General features: G+C 37.6%; 1 protein-coding gene across 2 annotated transcripts in view; it reads right to left on the reverse strand.

Annotated features, from left to right (window-relative positions):
• The window catches only part of LOC117395006 (solute carrier family 66 member 2-like), a 45,064-nt gene extending 29,323 nt beyond the window's left edge, over positions 1–15,741 (reverse strand). The window contains exons 1-4 of one of the 2 annotated variants that reach the window (XM_033993830.3): positions 15,435–15,741; positions 14,556–15,063; positions 8,597–8,730; positions 6,338–6,388 (exon numbers count right to left, since the gene is read on the reverse strand). In XM_033993830.3, the coding sequence (XP_033849721.3) occupies positions 6,338–6,388; positions 8,597–8,730; positions 14,556–14,758 (388 nt within the window). In that variant the 5' untranslated portion in view covers positions 14,759–15,063; positions 15,435–15,741. The remainder of the gene's footprint in view (positions 1–6,337; positions 6,389–8,596; positions 8,731–14,555; positions 15,064–15,434) is intronic. The other variant, XM_033993833.3, reaches the window with a different exon arrangement.
• Between the last annotated feature and the right edge of the window lie 652 nt (positions 15,742–16,393).

The following is a 16,393-nucleotide window of genomic DNA, read 5'->3' on the forward strand; positions in this document are numbered from 1 at the left end:
TCTTTAGCACAGTTTAGCAGCTGTTAACCAGTTCCCTTGCAAAGCGAGGGTGCGAGAAGAGGATAAAATCCAACGGTCAAGGTTTTTATACTGGCACGGTATACTGTTGACTCCATGTTCACTTGATGTGTCCACCAGTTATAGCTATTATGTGACGAGATTTGGTCTTTCCTTTTTAACAAGGATTTAAATAAAAAAGTGACTTACGGGGTCCCCGAAGGCTCACCTGGAAGAAGCGCAGCCGCATGGTGCGCAGGGCGAGTCATACAGCACAGGTTTGTGTCTTGGCTGTGCAAAGTCTTCGCTGGGCGGTCTTTGCTGGGGACTCACAAGGGAGCATCACAGCTATGTCTTGGATCTGACATACCAATGCACGTTATCAAAAAAAGGTAAAAGCGGTAACTCAGATCAAGTAAGCATGCAGCAAACAGTGACTATTATATAACTTCACTCAAGAAGGACATTTGAATAAAAAAATAAAAAAATAAAAAAATCTGCAAGCCTGCTTAGACACTGAAACCCACACTGCATTTTTAAATTAGTTTAAGATATAAATCAGCAGAATAGAATCAACTGGCGCCCTATCATTGTGTTTCAATAGACAGTACTATCTTCCAGGACAGCAGATAGCTGTGTCTGATATACAAGTAAGACAAAGACTATGTTATAAAAGGGAACAAAAATTAAGACAGTTGCAATCACATGTGCATGGATTAATTAGGCCGCTTCAAATAAAGGCAAGATAAAAAAGAAATTATTATAAGCCTGTCAGGATGCATTTCAGTTCTCTGTAGCCACAAGTTGGTCACCCTAACATGCTGTACCTGCTGGGAGTAAACTAGTTCTATAACAGCGGTGAGTTTTGTAAGGTGCAAATTGTCTAGCCATCTGTAAGGTGTGCCAGTAGGCCTGAGCACTGTAAGAAGAGACTGAAATGGAACACTTTACAGACCAACACATACTGTGCTGGAGACTTAAAGAAATTGCACTTGACACACTGGCTGGCTGGGTCGTCTCGGATCAATCCAGTCCAATAAAATACTATGTTAACTAGAAATGTGTCTTAGAAGAATGAATAGTTTAGTTGACTAATTTGTAAACATAAACTAAAACAGAAAAGGGTATGTGTCATTTTTATAGCCAGTAGTGAAAAAAAGTGAAAACACATGTTTTGATCATTTGTGAGATCAAAATATCCCTGGAAATCAAGATAAGGATTTCCACAGTTCAAACCTGTGTTCATCAGGTCGCTGGACTACGAATCACAAATCTACTGTATGGGTAACTAAGTTGGATGCCACCATCTGAATCTTGATTTTCAGTAAAGCAAAAAAGTTTCCGAAAATCTTGGGAATCATTTTTTATGTTATATAACCATATTCCATCATTTTTTTGGAAATACGAATATCATTCTCCACGGCTATTTGTTCAGTATCCAAACAATCATCATGCATCCTGTTTTATAGCCCTTCTTAAATCCAGTCTCTCAAAGCACTGAATATTAGCCTTTGGACACAAGGTCACAGATGAAATGCGAGGGATAACCTTGACCTGAACAGTACACACGGCTTGACCATATTATTGATTGCAATACTAGACAATCTGCATTCCTGCTCTAACAGGTTGAGACAAACCTCTGGCTGTCAGTTGTACAACTAAAGTGTCCCAAAATTCAATTAAAACAGAACACAGCTTTGTGTATATATAAAGCAAAGTGACTGTTATGATGTGTTTATGTTGAAAAACAAAAACATTTGAATTGATGGATTTTTATTATGTTGTTTTTTTTTGTCCTACTGAGTGTTGAGCTGCATAAAAACATTTTAGAAAAAAACAGTCACAGAATGTTGAATGCTTGTGAACGTGTACAGTATGTGTACAAAACCTATAAGCCTGTGTATGTGGGAAGAACTGTACTTCAAACAGGGATTTGCCTCAAAAGCCTCAAGTCACCTCCCAAGGCACAGGTCCTGTCCCCAAGAAATAGCTCGGCCTTGGGGCCCAATTCGGCTCCCATGGATATTTCATAAGCACCAACCCACAACATTATTTGCCTTATGATTTAATGCTTTGGCAGATGGATCACAGAAATATCCAATCAGATCTCACTTTATGACAATATTGTAAGGCATCCAGAGGACCTTGCTCTGACTAGGTACCCCAAATACTGCTGGGAAGAGTATGCTACTGTACCTCAACATATGTACCTTTTACATTTACAAGACAGGATAACTTCAAACAAAGTACTTACAAATGTACAATTAAATTACGGTCCTGCAACACGGTAACACTTAAGATTGCCATTCCTTCCCTAGAAGCTTCATGTGCCCAAAGCTCAACACTGTGTAAATGTCCTCGAATCAGAGCTAAATGTAGGTCCTGGTAGAAACATTTAAACCGAGCACAACTGATTGCAAACATGCAGAACAGAATAGGAAGGCAGGTTGCAAAAATAATCAGCTACTGACACCTAGAGAACAACAGCCTGTACTACATGCAGCAAGCCAATTTAAAGAAGTACATACCGGCAATGCTGTTATTATAAACACAGAGGGAAGAAATCATCTAGTCAGTTATATAGTGATGATAGGAATACGTGTACCCAGCGCTCCAGATAAGGTTTTGGGTCTGGGAGTAGCTTACCCTCTAATTTTAACACTGAGAGAGTAAAATGTATTTTCAGGGGGTAAAATGCAACATTACTTTGAAGTCATGAGTAATCTCGATAAATACTGTACAATCTTAAATGGTAATGGTGTAGGCATTAAAAAAGAGCCTTCCATTTTAACTGCAAGGTTCTTTATCGGCTCAGCGCATTTTTTTCGAGGTATCACACTGACTCTGCAAATTAATTACGTTACTTACATTTTAACATTAAATTATTAAACTATGAACATGTTAAAACTTCAATATAAAACATACAGATAAATAAGGAAATGCATTCATAAGTTATAAAGCAGTTCATTTAATATTATAGGCACCTTTTGTTAGCGGTTGCCTCTGACGATGGTTCCTGTTGGATTTAAGAACTAAGAACATAAGAAAGTTTACAAACGAGAGGAGACCATTCGGCCCATCTTGCTCATTTGGTTGTTAGAAGCTTATTGATCCCAGAATCTCATCAAGCAGTTTCTTGAAGGATCCCAGGGTGTCAGCTTCAACAACATTACTGGGGAGTTGGTTCCAGACCCTCACAATTCTATGTGTAAAAAAGTGGCTCCTATTTTCTGTTCTGAATGCCCCTTCATCTAATCTCCATTTGTGACCCCTGGTCCTTGTTTCTTTTTTCAGGTCGAAAAAGTCCCCTGGGTCGACATTGTCAATACCTTTTAGATTTTTGAATGCTTCAATCAGATCACCGCGTAGTCTTCTTTGTTCAAGACTGAATAAATTCAATTATTTTAGTCTGTCTGCATATGACATGCCTTTTAAACCCGGGATAAATCTGGTCGCTCTTCTTTGCACTTTTTCTAGAGCAGCAATATCCTTTTTGTAACAAGGTGACCAGAACTGAACACAGTATTCTAGATGAGGTCTTACTAATGCATTGTAAAGTTTTAACATTACTTCCCTTGACTTAAATTAAATATATCCGAGCATCTTGTTGGCCTTTTTTACAGCTTCCCCACATTGTCTAGATGAAGACATTTCTGAGTCAACATAAACTCCTAGGTATTTTTCATAAATTCATTCTTCAATTTCCTTATCTACCATACGATATTTATAATGCACATTTTTATTGCCTGTTTGCAGTACCTTATACTTTTCTCTATTAAATTTAATTTGCCATGTGTCTGCCCATCCTTGTTACCTGCTTAAAGAATGCAATTGAACAATACTAAACATTATGCTAATTTTCACTTCTTAACTAAATGATTTGTATAAATACACAATAGTGAAAACAACAATGTAACAATGACTACAAGTGCATATTACCCACTGTACCATCAATCCCTGAATTAAATGGCAGAAGCTACTATATTACAGTCAGCACTCATATATCCGACCCTATAAAATTTTGACTTTAGTGACGGTTAAACTTGTGTGATGTATATCTGATTATTTCATTTTAGCCCATTCCAACACTTGTCCGTTTTTTCAGGGAAAACAAAAAAGATACAATGTCAAAAATACATAGCTGAAAGAACTTTGTTTTAAAATAAGTAGGCTTCCATTTAGATGTACTATAGTTGGTTTTGTTGGTACAGTACTATATTTTCAACAGAAGTATTTTAATTCATAACGATATGATTCTGAAACTATCACTTGCCAAAAGAGATGACACGTAGCGGGGGGCAGAGGGGGGGGGGCATTTGATTTGCAAGACAATGTGGGAATGGACCTGATTATGGACTGGGGAAGGGGATGGGAGTACTCTGTAAATAATGTGTGTTTGTAAACTGTGTTATTCTTGTTCAAATCTGTTAGCATTCTCTGTATGTTTTGGTGATTGTGAGACAGAGTTGAAAGACTGCCTGTGTGTGAGTGTGTCACTGAGGGGGGTGGGAGCAGGTCTGACATGACCAGTCAGGGATAGGGAGTGTTGGACCAATGACTGAGGAACGGGGGAAGGACTTGGGTGTGTGTGTGGAGATGACAGTCTGAAAGAGAGAAGCGCGACCTGACGGTGGGAGAATTGAGAGAGAATTTGAGTCTGCGAGTGAGAGGAGAGGAATGAGAGCATTTGTTCACTAAAAGCTAAAAAAATTAAAATACAGTGGTTTCCTACTGCTTTGAACCGCATTGATTTGATATCGAAATGCTTTGAAGTCAGTGCTAATGCCAGTAATGGAAATGTGAAACAAGTTTCAGGTGCATCTCTATCACACTGTAGATTTTACTTTCCTTAAACACCCTGGATGGACTTCAAATTAACTGAACTTATTTTAAAACGAAAGAACACTTCCGAGGGGTCCCCGAGTGGCTCATCCAGTTAAAGCGCTGCCACTAGGAGCTCAGGATGAGTCATACAGCTTGGACGCCGTCGGTTCGTGTCCGGGCTGTGCAAAGAGGCCGAACTTTGCTGGGGTCTCCAAAGGGGGCGTCACAAAAAACATAATTGGACATTCCAAATTAGGGGATAAAAAAATGTATTATTGGTCACTCTAAATTAAATAAAAAGAAAAAGAACAAACATTTCTGTTTTATCATATCATTTCTTAACGGTTCATAAGAGGGTGCTTCATTTGGTTTTGTCATGAAACCTAAATCATTCAAAGTAGAATGAAAAGATATATATATGTATATATGCTTCCTGATACCATCTGTCTAGTTTTACACAGGAAGTGATACAGGAAGCAGCCGTTTCAAAGTATATACCCAATGCCCTTTAACTAAAAAAGTGTCGTTAGCACTATTTTCTTCTGAGAAGCGAAAAACAAAACTAGAAATAAACAACTTTAAATGAAGTTGTTCATCCTGCTACATGTAATGGATGTTTTTTGTCTTTCAGAAATTGGTGACAATGGCATTTTGAAGTAAATGACTTTCTTAATTTTACCTGTAGTATATGTAGCACAATTGAAAATGGGACCAGTGATAATGCTGCTAGCTCTTACAAGAACTACTCTCTCTTATCACTCCATTATCTCCATTAGCACCTAGCCTGTATAGAGAACACTTTACAGCAGCATTCTACAATTCTTGGTTTTGCAGTTTAAATAAGTAAATACAAAACTCTAAATGCTAAACAGCATCGTGTGTTTGTTTTTAGATTTGGAATGTGAAAAACAGATGGACACAGATGGATCGAGAATATTTGCACATGACTGATGTTTTTTATTGTGCCACGTAGTTGAATAATTCATTTGGGGGGGGGGGGGGGGGGGGTTCAAAAAACCACCCCCCTAGCTATGCCACTGACTGAAACACCTTTTTAGCTCGTATACGAGGAACAAAAAACACATTTAATTAAATATATCTGCTAGCTTGTCTGTCCTTAACATTATATATGGAAAACAATACTATAGCAAAGTGCTATTTAACATAAAACTTGAAACAAATTATTCTACAATAGTGACACATGAGTTATTGTATTTCTTGTCTAACTGGATGTGTTCCAGCAGCGCTCCACACGTCACTCTGCTCTGGACAGAATGCACTCTGAGGTGTTTGAATTCAAGGGAGATGATTTTAATGTTCAAATGGCAAGTAAAAGACTAAACCTTTCATTACATTCGAGAAAAGGTGAAACAAAGAGAAGCACAACAAAAGTAAACTTTCATACACATTCTTATTTACATATTTTAATGTTAAATGGGAAGGGCAAATGAAGAATGACAGACAAAGGGTGTGTGTGTGTGAGATGGGGGTGGGGGGGGGTTGAAACAGTACATACCCAGAAAGAGCTTCTTAGGAACTTTGATTTCTTCATCCTTACTGTCTGTTGCTACAGACAAAAAGCAAAACAAAGAAGGGAGAAGAAAAAAATACTTGGTTTTCTTTGTGAACCAAAAAAATCCTTTAACCCAATGCTGATACAAATTGGGACACCCACCCACCACACTTGGAAAAACTAAATATGTCAAAGGGCCAATGTAGTGTGGTGACCTTTGAGGCACTTCCAGGACTGTTTTACAGTACAATACAGGAGAGCTAATAGAGTACAGTGCAGTGAATAATTCATTTTAAATATGGTCCATTATTTTAGGTGTAGTATTGAATTATGTAAATGTCTCAAGCATTTGTATCTCAGTCCCAATGAATTATTGAGTAGGGTTGAAAATTTCCCACAATTCTCCAACTGAGCCATAAACTTAAGCAAGCCTGACAACTCAACTCATCTGGTCACTTCAGTGTTTCTGCTGAAAACGGTCTGCCATTTTTCTGTTTTAGTAGCATTAGTTTTTCCAAACAGTTTAAGTGGAAATGTACCACCCAGTGAAGAGTTACAGGTACAGTCTCATTCTGTACAACATCTTGATATATTTTACACCGCTGTACTTTCATCCAGTTACAGTATCAAACCACATTAACAGCAAACTATGTTGAACATGCATACAATACTTTAAATGGTTAACACAAAAGGTTTAAATGTCTGTTCTATTTATCATAGATTTCCAACTTAAGATGCAGCCCTCCCCAGTGAATTCCATCCTAGATTCACAAAGGACTTGGTAAAACACATTGGGGCCTAACCAATGTAAAAAACACTTACTGACATAAAGACAAAGAGATCTACATGCACTGCAAGGTGTTTCATTTTACTATATAACATAGTTTAGATTCATTGAATAAACCCCATTATGTTGAAATAAGTACTGTGCAAGTATAATGTGGACGTGTTGGTATGTACGCTGTAGCTACATAAGCTAGTACAGGGGTGTGCAATTCGTATCACCTAACGTGAGGGACATCAGGTTTTGCCGTTATACTTTGCCTGTCGGACAAGTAGTTATTTATTTGTTTTTCCTATGTTAGTTCTGTTGCTAGAAAGACACTCCAGGTATATTTCTAGAAAGCCACGCAAGTTTCTGAATACTGAATTGTGGAAGTCTAGCACCTACACAAACATTTTTAAAAGGTGTTTACATCCAACCCCTATCACTTCTGCTTGGCTATCTGGGGAAGAAGCTAATCTTCTATAGGTTACAAAGAAACCCAGAAATACCTGCCTGAGAGCCTCTTGGAAGGCGCAGACTAATGTTTTATACTTAAGGTATTAATTACATTTTTTGTAAATTAGCAAATAAGTGATACTGCATTTTTATTACATGAACCTGACATTTAAATACAGCAATCTAGTAAAGTTAACTAATAATGTGCTTAATTAGACCTTTTTAATTGTTCTCAGCTCCTAAAAAGTTGCCGATTTCAAGTTACCTATAAAATTATATAGTGAAAAGCTGAAAACAATTAAAAAGGTCTAATTAAGCTAATGAATAGTTCAATTAAGTAATTGAGAACTCAGTTGGAATGAAAACCAGCAGACACAGGGGTCCCCTAGGACCAGGATTGGGAAACCCTGCTCTAAATTATTCCAGGAAAAGAGATTTAAAAAAAAAAAAAAAAAAACATAACAAGTGCTCTGGCTTTTCTGTTCCGTACCACATCATGGATCGTTATTGCTGTGTTACCTGTTTGACAATGTGGGCAAAAATCCTTACACTATCAGTGCACTAGAGCGGACATTTTGAAAAGAGCTTTGAACAGACTTTAAAGTTAGAAGTGTAAAAAGTTGTTGGGATGTTAACAATGAAAAGAGAAATTACAGGGACATAATTTAAACAGTTGTAGCAACAAGTGGGGACGTTTAACGCTACACTTTTTGGAACCCCGCTACTTACTCTTGTTTTGTTTTGTTTTGTTTTCCTTTATCTAAACTAAATGACTTCATCCATGATGTTTGTCAAGAGCATGGACTGTGTTCTAAAAACTTGTTTAAATAATAATTAATCATTTAAAGTTTATCTTTTGTTATTTTCTTAATGAAACACAGTTGCCACACAATGGTTGAGAAGACTGCAAGCTACCAGCAACTGCTACATTATATCAGCAAGGCAAGGTGTGTAAAAAAAAACCACATGATTAGTTTGCCTTGATAATCTTTTCCAGTATAATAACAGTTATGGTGTTAATAAAAGTAACTGTCACTGACCTGCAAAGGCTCTGCGCTTCGTGTTGAGTTCACTGGCCACCCTGATGTCAGTGCAGAGGCGAAGCATGATTAGCATGGTCAGAATCATGATTATGCTTTGCCATAGGAGTGGCGTCTCGAAATGTCTCCCAAACCTGAATGCAAGACAAAAATACATCAAACAATAATAATGAATATAAAACTGTACTCACTGGAAAAGCCATATGAGCTGAGCTGCAAACATCCCGTTTACAAAGGCACCCCAGGAAGGAGGCAGGAGCAAGTTTTACAATCCATGTCTTACTGTATTCACCTCACATCACCTGCAATTACAAGGCTGGTTCAAGAGATCAAACAACAATCTCTTAAAATGAGAATGTGAATCTGAGAATCTGAGTTTTATGGGTAGCTCATTCCAGTATGAGGAGGGCATCAAAAGCAAAAGCTTTCCTTTCAATAGTACTTCTCACTGATGGTATTTTTAAAGATTTAGTATCACTGACATTTCTTAAGGAATAAACACAATTCAACTCCTGGTACAGTTTATTAAAAAATAGTTTATTGTTCCCCCTCTAAAAAGGATTTGTTGTCTACATGCATATGTACATAAATATATATATATATATATATATATATATATATATATATATATATATATATATATATATAGAGAGAGAGAGAGAGAGAGAGAGAGAGAGAGAGAGAGAGAGAGAGAGAGAGATAGATAGATAGATAGATATAGATATAGATATAGAGATATATATATATATATATAGTTTTTGCAAACACTAGGTATTTGACTAATAACAATAGAAAATGAAAGAGGTCCCGTGAGTTTGTTTAGTTTTTGCTGATGGGATCTCATCTGCATGGGAGTCTTCATAGCGAGCAACAGAACAAGTTAACAAATATCAACCATGAGATACAATGTCTTCCGATGTTTGCCAATTGTTTTCTAAAATAGAAGACGACAAGAAAGTAAACTGCAGCCTATGTGACAAATATCTTGTGTGACCATTTAATGAGATGGGACCCTACAAACCTCCAAACAAAACCTGACAGTGATAAAAAAAATAAACATGTACCCCCAGTTGCTTCTTTTTTTGAAGAACAAAAAATAGATCAGAGTAGTGACAGAGCAAAGCATATTACAGGTATGGTTGTGAATGTAGTGACGCAAGATGTATTGCAAGGCCTGTATATATTGTTGAGGGAGCTGCGTTTCAAAAACAGCTTACAAATCTTGCACTAGGCTACCAAATGCCTTGCCATGTCCTAGTAAAATATAAGCCACGGACAATTTACTGAACTGCTGTGGACAGTGTTTACTTTTTGTAAATTAGTTATGTTGTTCTCTGGATTGGTTGACAGATGCCGTCTATCCATATTTCCAAAGAGGTACTTAATCCTAATGACCATGCGCACTGGTACAAAGACTATGAGAAGTGTGGCCCACTTGCTCAACACATACAGTAGTGGTTGAAACCTTTACTGCTGCAGCCGACACAACAGACCTGTTTACAAAGTATTACAGAGTACCCCTTATAAATGTTTACCACAGTATTTCTGGATGGTGATTTTGCAATGTTCTCCTGGTTATAGTATACATTTACTATAGTTTACCATTTTGTGCCATGTTTTTAATATGCTTTACAATACCTCTCTGGGCTTTACAATGCTTACCTACACTGTATGCTTTGCCAAGTTTTCATAATGTTTTATTACACTTTGCTGTGCTTCTACTATAGGATTCTGCAGTTTTTACAAGAAATGCATTACTTTACCTTTGTTGGTATCGCAGCAACATATTTTGAACATAATCCTGATTTTTAGATATTTTTATTCACTAAGCAGCTGGAAATACAATTCTCCACTTTTATTCAGTACATAAACCTATAGTAAGAGAACTGTATGACCCTATTGAGTTGATTAGCGGATAATTAAAAATGGCCAAGCCCTGTCACTTACCCTAACCTTAACTCAAACCCTGTCACTTACCCTAACCTTAACTCAAACCCTGTCACTTACCCTAACCTTAACTCAAACCCTGTCACTTACCCTAACCTTAACTCAAACCCTGTCACTTACCCTAACCTTAACTCAAACCCTGTCACTTACCCTAACCTTAACTCAAAACCCATGTGGTCATAATATCAACAATGAACCCCAAGGTGATGGGGCACATTCCAGCTTCCAGCTTCGGGACCTACTAGCTACCTACAGTTGTAATGACTTGAGTCAGTGACTCGAGTCAGACTCGAGTCACAATTTTCGGTGACTCAACTAGAAGTCCTGGCCCAAAAGTCTCTATTCGACTCGAGTCATAGTCTTTATGATAAAATTACACGATCAGTTTAGTTTTCAATAACTGCAGCCCTTCTTCTGATACAAGCCCTGCCTCTTTATGAGTGAGAGGAACACGTGACAACATAGAGACAGAGAGAAGAGCATCAGCAGCATGGAAGGTAAATCAAGAGTACCTGCGCTCGTCGAGTTCACAAGAACTATGGAGTAGACAGGGAGAGAAATCAGCAGCCTGCATCCTGCCAGCACTGAGAAATGACAAACTAGAATAAACAGTGTCTAAAATAATTGAAATCGGTTTTGATCTTTTTTTATTATTTCTTACCAATCAATACTTATTTAGTGGGTCAATCAATAGATTTTTTTTTATATAAGCTTAAAACTTAAATGTGATAGAAAAGAGGTTTAGTGTTTGTTGTCTGGTTTAATGTATATTGATCTAACTCTAGACTGTTTAAAAAAAAATATTGTTTTAGAAAATAAAGAACTGAAGTCATATTTTGCTAAAATTGTAAGTTGTTTTCAAAATCCAAACTACCACTTGCGAATCCAAACTCATGTACAAGCTTATAAACTTAAAGAAAATGTTTTGTACACAAATTTAATGTAATAATGCACTGTGCAAGAAATGAACAACCCAAACAACCCAGTCTGGAGCTTTAATAATTGCATTTATTTTTTTCACATTCCCTTAGCCTACAGCAGGGTTTCCCAATCCTGGTCCTGGGGGACCCCTGTGTCCCGCTGAGTTCTCATTTACTTAATTGAAATATTCATTAGCTTAATTAGACCTTTTTAATTGTTTTGAGCTTTTAAACAGTTGGAAATTTCAAGTTAACTTGAAATCTGCAACTTTTTAGGAACTGAGAACAATTAAGCATGATTTTGGGAATAGGCACAATCAACATTGGCAGACAAAAGGAGATTGAGGACGGAACTGCATTGTTTTCAATGAATTTTTAAGAAGTGGTCTGTGGATTTTGTCACAGTGGGTGAACAGATTAATTATTACACAGGTAAAAAAAAAAAAAGTGTTCGTTTGCGCTGCTGGGGTATTTTGCATGTGTTTATGAAACAGCAGCTACAATACCAGTCTTTTACATTAGCAGGGTTATTCAAAATACAGTTGACCTCTTAGTATTACTGTACGTTTACGTATTTTAACTACATTGATGATTTTATTTTGACAGACAGCTGGGATTTTATCATGCAAAGTATAGGTGGTTAAAGGGTTTATGGTGCAATGTGTTCTGTGTGAAATATTTACGCTATTTCTTTTAAGCGTATTAGTGAACAACCCTTTTTATCTGAAAATAACGAAAATTACTTACCGGTATTTTGTAACACACATTATTATTCTAAACTCTTAGCCTTTCAAGTTACATTTCTTTCTGTAATATTAAGCAAATTAGGTTGAGTTTATTGATTTTGAACTGGAGCATGTATGTGCGAGTATGCAATGGTTTTAAAACTCTGATTTCACCTCAGTTGCATTACTTGGACTGTTTTCCTTTGTAGCTGCTGTGTTTGGGGGCTAGAAGCAAGATCTCTATATCAAATATCAAATTAAATGCCACAAAATTTCCTTTCATATGGTTAAGGTATCTGAAAAAAACTATCAGGGAGTTTCACTGTTGAGAAAAGGTGAAAAACACTCAGGCTGCCATCAGTAAAATTGTACATAAATGGTTACATGCATTCTTTTGTTTTGTGGTGTCCATTACTGTACATCCAACCTAACTGAGCACAGGTAAAATGGCCTCTGTATGGTCAACAACAAAACCTGCTTATAAAAAGGCCAAGGAATCGTAAATTCACTGAAATGGAGATGCAGAAACCATGGACCTTTAATGGTGAACATTAGTGGGGCAAGTACGACCACATTATTGTGTATCTCAAGTTTATATATTTAATTGAAATGTTCCTTTCTTTTTACTTGTAGATTTCTAATTTCCTGGAAAATGAATCCGATTAAATCAAACTGTCTGGAACTGTCAGAACTAATGACTCGAAATGAGTAAACTCTGTGACTTGACTCCTCGAGCTTGGCATGTCAAAGACTCGACTTGACTCGAGTCTTACCCCCCCCGACCTCGACCTCCCCCCCCCGGTGACTCAACTCAAGTCCCAATTTTTATGACTTGATTACAACACTGCCTACAGTAGCTACTATATACAGGGAAACCTGAATTAACTGGCCACCAAAGGGATTAGACATGTGTGGCTGCTGAAGGCAGGTGGTTGTTTAGTTGTCTCTGATATCACCGTGTAACAATTTTTTTTTTTTTTTTGGTTCCTGGGTAGTAAGTGTTATTTCCTAATTGCTTATGCCTCAAAAGTATAGAAAATGGCTATTATTCCCCACAAACTTTGCTTTTGTGACCAGGACAGTGATATTTTGAAATTTACCTATTTTCCAGAACATTCCAGATAGATTCAGTGCTGAGTAAACTTGGAGTAACTTCTAGAACTTTCCAGTAATATAAATAGTAGTATAAATACAGGGGCCTTAAGCCCACCAGTTCAGTTTAGTTCCAGTTGCCTAAGTGGATACATATCTGCATTTTTCTGAGATGGCATCAAGGTCATAGGAGACTTCAAAATGGTGGCATTCCTGATGGGTCTCCAAGGTGTTTTTACCAAGTTTCCCTGCTATCTTTGCCTTTGGGACAGCAGGGACACCAAGGCGCACTACCACAGGCGGGACTGGCCAAAGCGGACCGAGTTCTTTGTGGGGAGGAACAACGTCAAGTGGGAGCCACTGGTGGACCCCCGGAAGGTGCTGATGCCACCACTGCACATCAAATTGGGCCTTATGAAACAATTTGTCAGAGCTCTAGATAAGGAGTCGGCAGCCTTCAAGTACCTTCAAGACTTCTTCCCTAAGCTGTCTGAGGCAAAGGTCAAAGCCGGTGTCTTCGTCGGACCACAGATAAAGAAGATCCTGGAGTGCAATGAATTCCCCAAGAAGCTCACTAGTAAGGAGAAAGCGGCTTGGAACAGCTTTGTCGCAGTAGTTCGGGGCTTCCTGGGCAATCACAAGGCCGAAAACTATGTGGAGCTGGTTGAGACTCTGGTGAAGAACTACGGCACAATGGGCTGTAGGATGTCCCTCAAAGTCCATATCCTTGATGCTCATCTTGATAAATTCAAGGAGAACATGGGAGCGTACTCGGAGGAGCAAGGCGAGCGCTTCCACCAGGATATACTGGACTTTGAACGCCGCTACCAAGGACAGTATAACGAGAACATGATGGGAGACTACATTTGGGGGCTGATTCGTGAAAGTGATTTACAGTATAATCGTAAATCTCGAAAAACTACTCACTTCTAAATCTTTTGTAGTCATTTTTGTATTACTTTAGTATAAATACATGTTAATTTGGATTCATATGTTGTTTTTTCTGACGAAAAGACACAAATTCGCCCGTTTTCTCATTGGAAATAGGTAAATTTCAAAATATCACTGTCCTGGTCACAAAAGCAAAGTTTGTGGGGAATAATAGCCATTTTCTATACTTTTGAGGCATAAGCAATTAGGAAATAACATTTACTACCCAGGAACAAAAATTGTGTTTTTATTGTCTGGATGGTCATAGAAGGTGGAAATTCCAAATCTAAATGAATCCTTAAACTCATTTGCTACAACAAAATAATAGTAAGAGTATTAACTCACCAAAACAATATCCTTAAAATGTTTGCTATCAGCAAGACGAGACACACGTAACTTGAGAATCCCTCAGCGTTCTGCGTTCTTCTTATGTCCCTGTACTGAGGAATGTATGGCACTACACCTCCAAACACCATGGCACCCGCAGCAACCCACAACACCAGCTGATTCAGTACAAGAATGATCTGATCCATGTCTTCATCCTCCATTTTCAATGTCAATTTAAAAATAAAACTCTTACTGGTAAGTTAATTTAATAAATAAATAAATAAATAAATAAATAATAAAAATGTCTGGCTTTTCTTATTGTGTTACTGGTGCACCTTAGCTCCTTGGCTGTATATGAATGAATGGAGCAGGATGCATGTATGAATGAATGTGCCCACTTCCTGGTTGTGATTTCAGATTTGTAAGGCTCCAGCCCCTCTGCACGGCACTGTGTATTCACGTTGCTGGAGTGACGTGAGGTCACAAATAACCACGTCACATCACTGCCACGCAAGCGCAAGTGGATCTGAAAAAAAGCAGTTCGATGAGAAAACGTGACTAATAAAACAGTATAAATGTATACGTAAAAGTTAACGGATAATATACAGTTTAGCGAGTTACATAAAGTCTGTTGCCCAAGATAACAAATAAATGTGGGGGACATTTTCCATCAACATTCACAGTGTACAAAACGAAAATATATTTCCTTGGCTTTTCACTCTTCTGCATCCCAAGTCAATACCTTATCTTACTATTTGTAATAACGACCAGATCAGCCTGTATCTCCTCACTACATCAAAGTACAAAATAAACATAATCCTTGTAGTTCATGCAGACATTGCGGTATAAATGCAAACAGCAAAAGTTAAATCATACATCACCATCACCATCACATACCACGGTCGCAGAAGCAGACGGACGAGTCTTCCGGGAGCAAGCAAAGCTGGTGTGTACGCTTCTTTAATTCTACTGCATACATGAAGCAGGTTTGGACGACCCCGTTGTTTAAGTTTCGGAGCATCAAGTCTTCCCCTTGTAGTCGTGAACAGCTAGTTAGATGGCCACTGGAGTGTCAGAAATAGCATCCATGTCCTGCTATGGCAGCATCATGATACAACAATACCGAAGAAGTGCTTCCTTTAGCTACGTTATATTTGGGGTTTGACATCTGTGATTCCTCAAGGTCCAAAGCTTAGCGGGCAACTTTGTTTTGTTTTTAACATGGGTACCGTATTATCTAGAATACATGCGCACACACAACGTGTGCAAAACCGCCTTTAGCATATATATATATATATATATATATATATATATATATATATATATATATATATATATATATATATATATATATATATATATATATAAATACATTGGCAAGTGGTAAAATTATGATTTCAACTTTCTTGTATATCAGTCTGTGCTTATATTCGCTCATATATGCTCTCCCTGACTGGGAAAAAAAATAACTCAGTGCTGTCTCAACTCTGCCCCCTGGTGTATTTTTTTTCAATGGCCATTTCCACAATATCAAAAATACAGATGTACTTTCTTTTGCATGTTCCAATAAATTTAATGTACTCATCTTAACTCAGTGTGTAGTTCAAAATTATAAATGGGACTACTTTATTGGCGTATGGATATTAATAATAAAATAAACTAATAATGTTTTGCCATAAACGTGATTTATGTTTTTTTTCTTGGATTATAAATGCAATAAGGCCCTTCAGGGCATCCGTATACATTGCATATACAGACTTCTAGGGGGTTGGAGGCACTCGACTTCATCTCGTGCCTCACAACGCCCGAGGCGTCCGTGTATTCGACATATACGGACGGCCTGTCAGGCCTTATAT

Source organism: Acipenser ruthenus, chromosome 3 (assembly GCF_902713425.1).
Source record: "Acipenser ruthenus chromosome 3, fAciRut3.2 maternal haplotype, whole genome shotgun sequence".
Lineage (NCBI taxonomy): Eukaryota > Metazoa > Chordata > Actinopteri > Acipenseriformes > Acipenseridae > Acipenser > Acipenser ruthenus.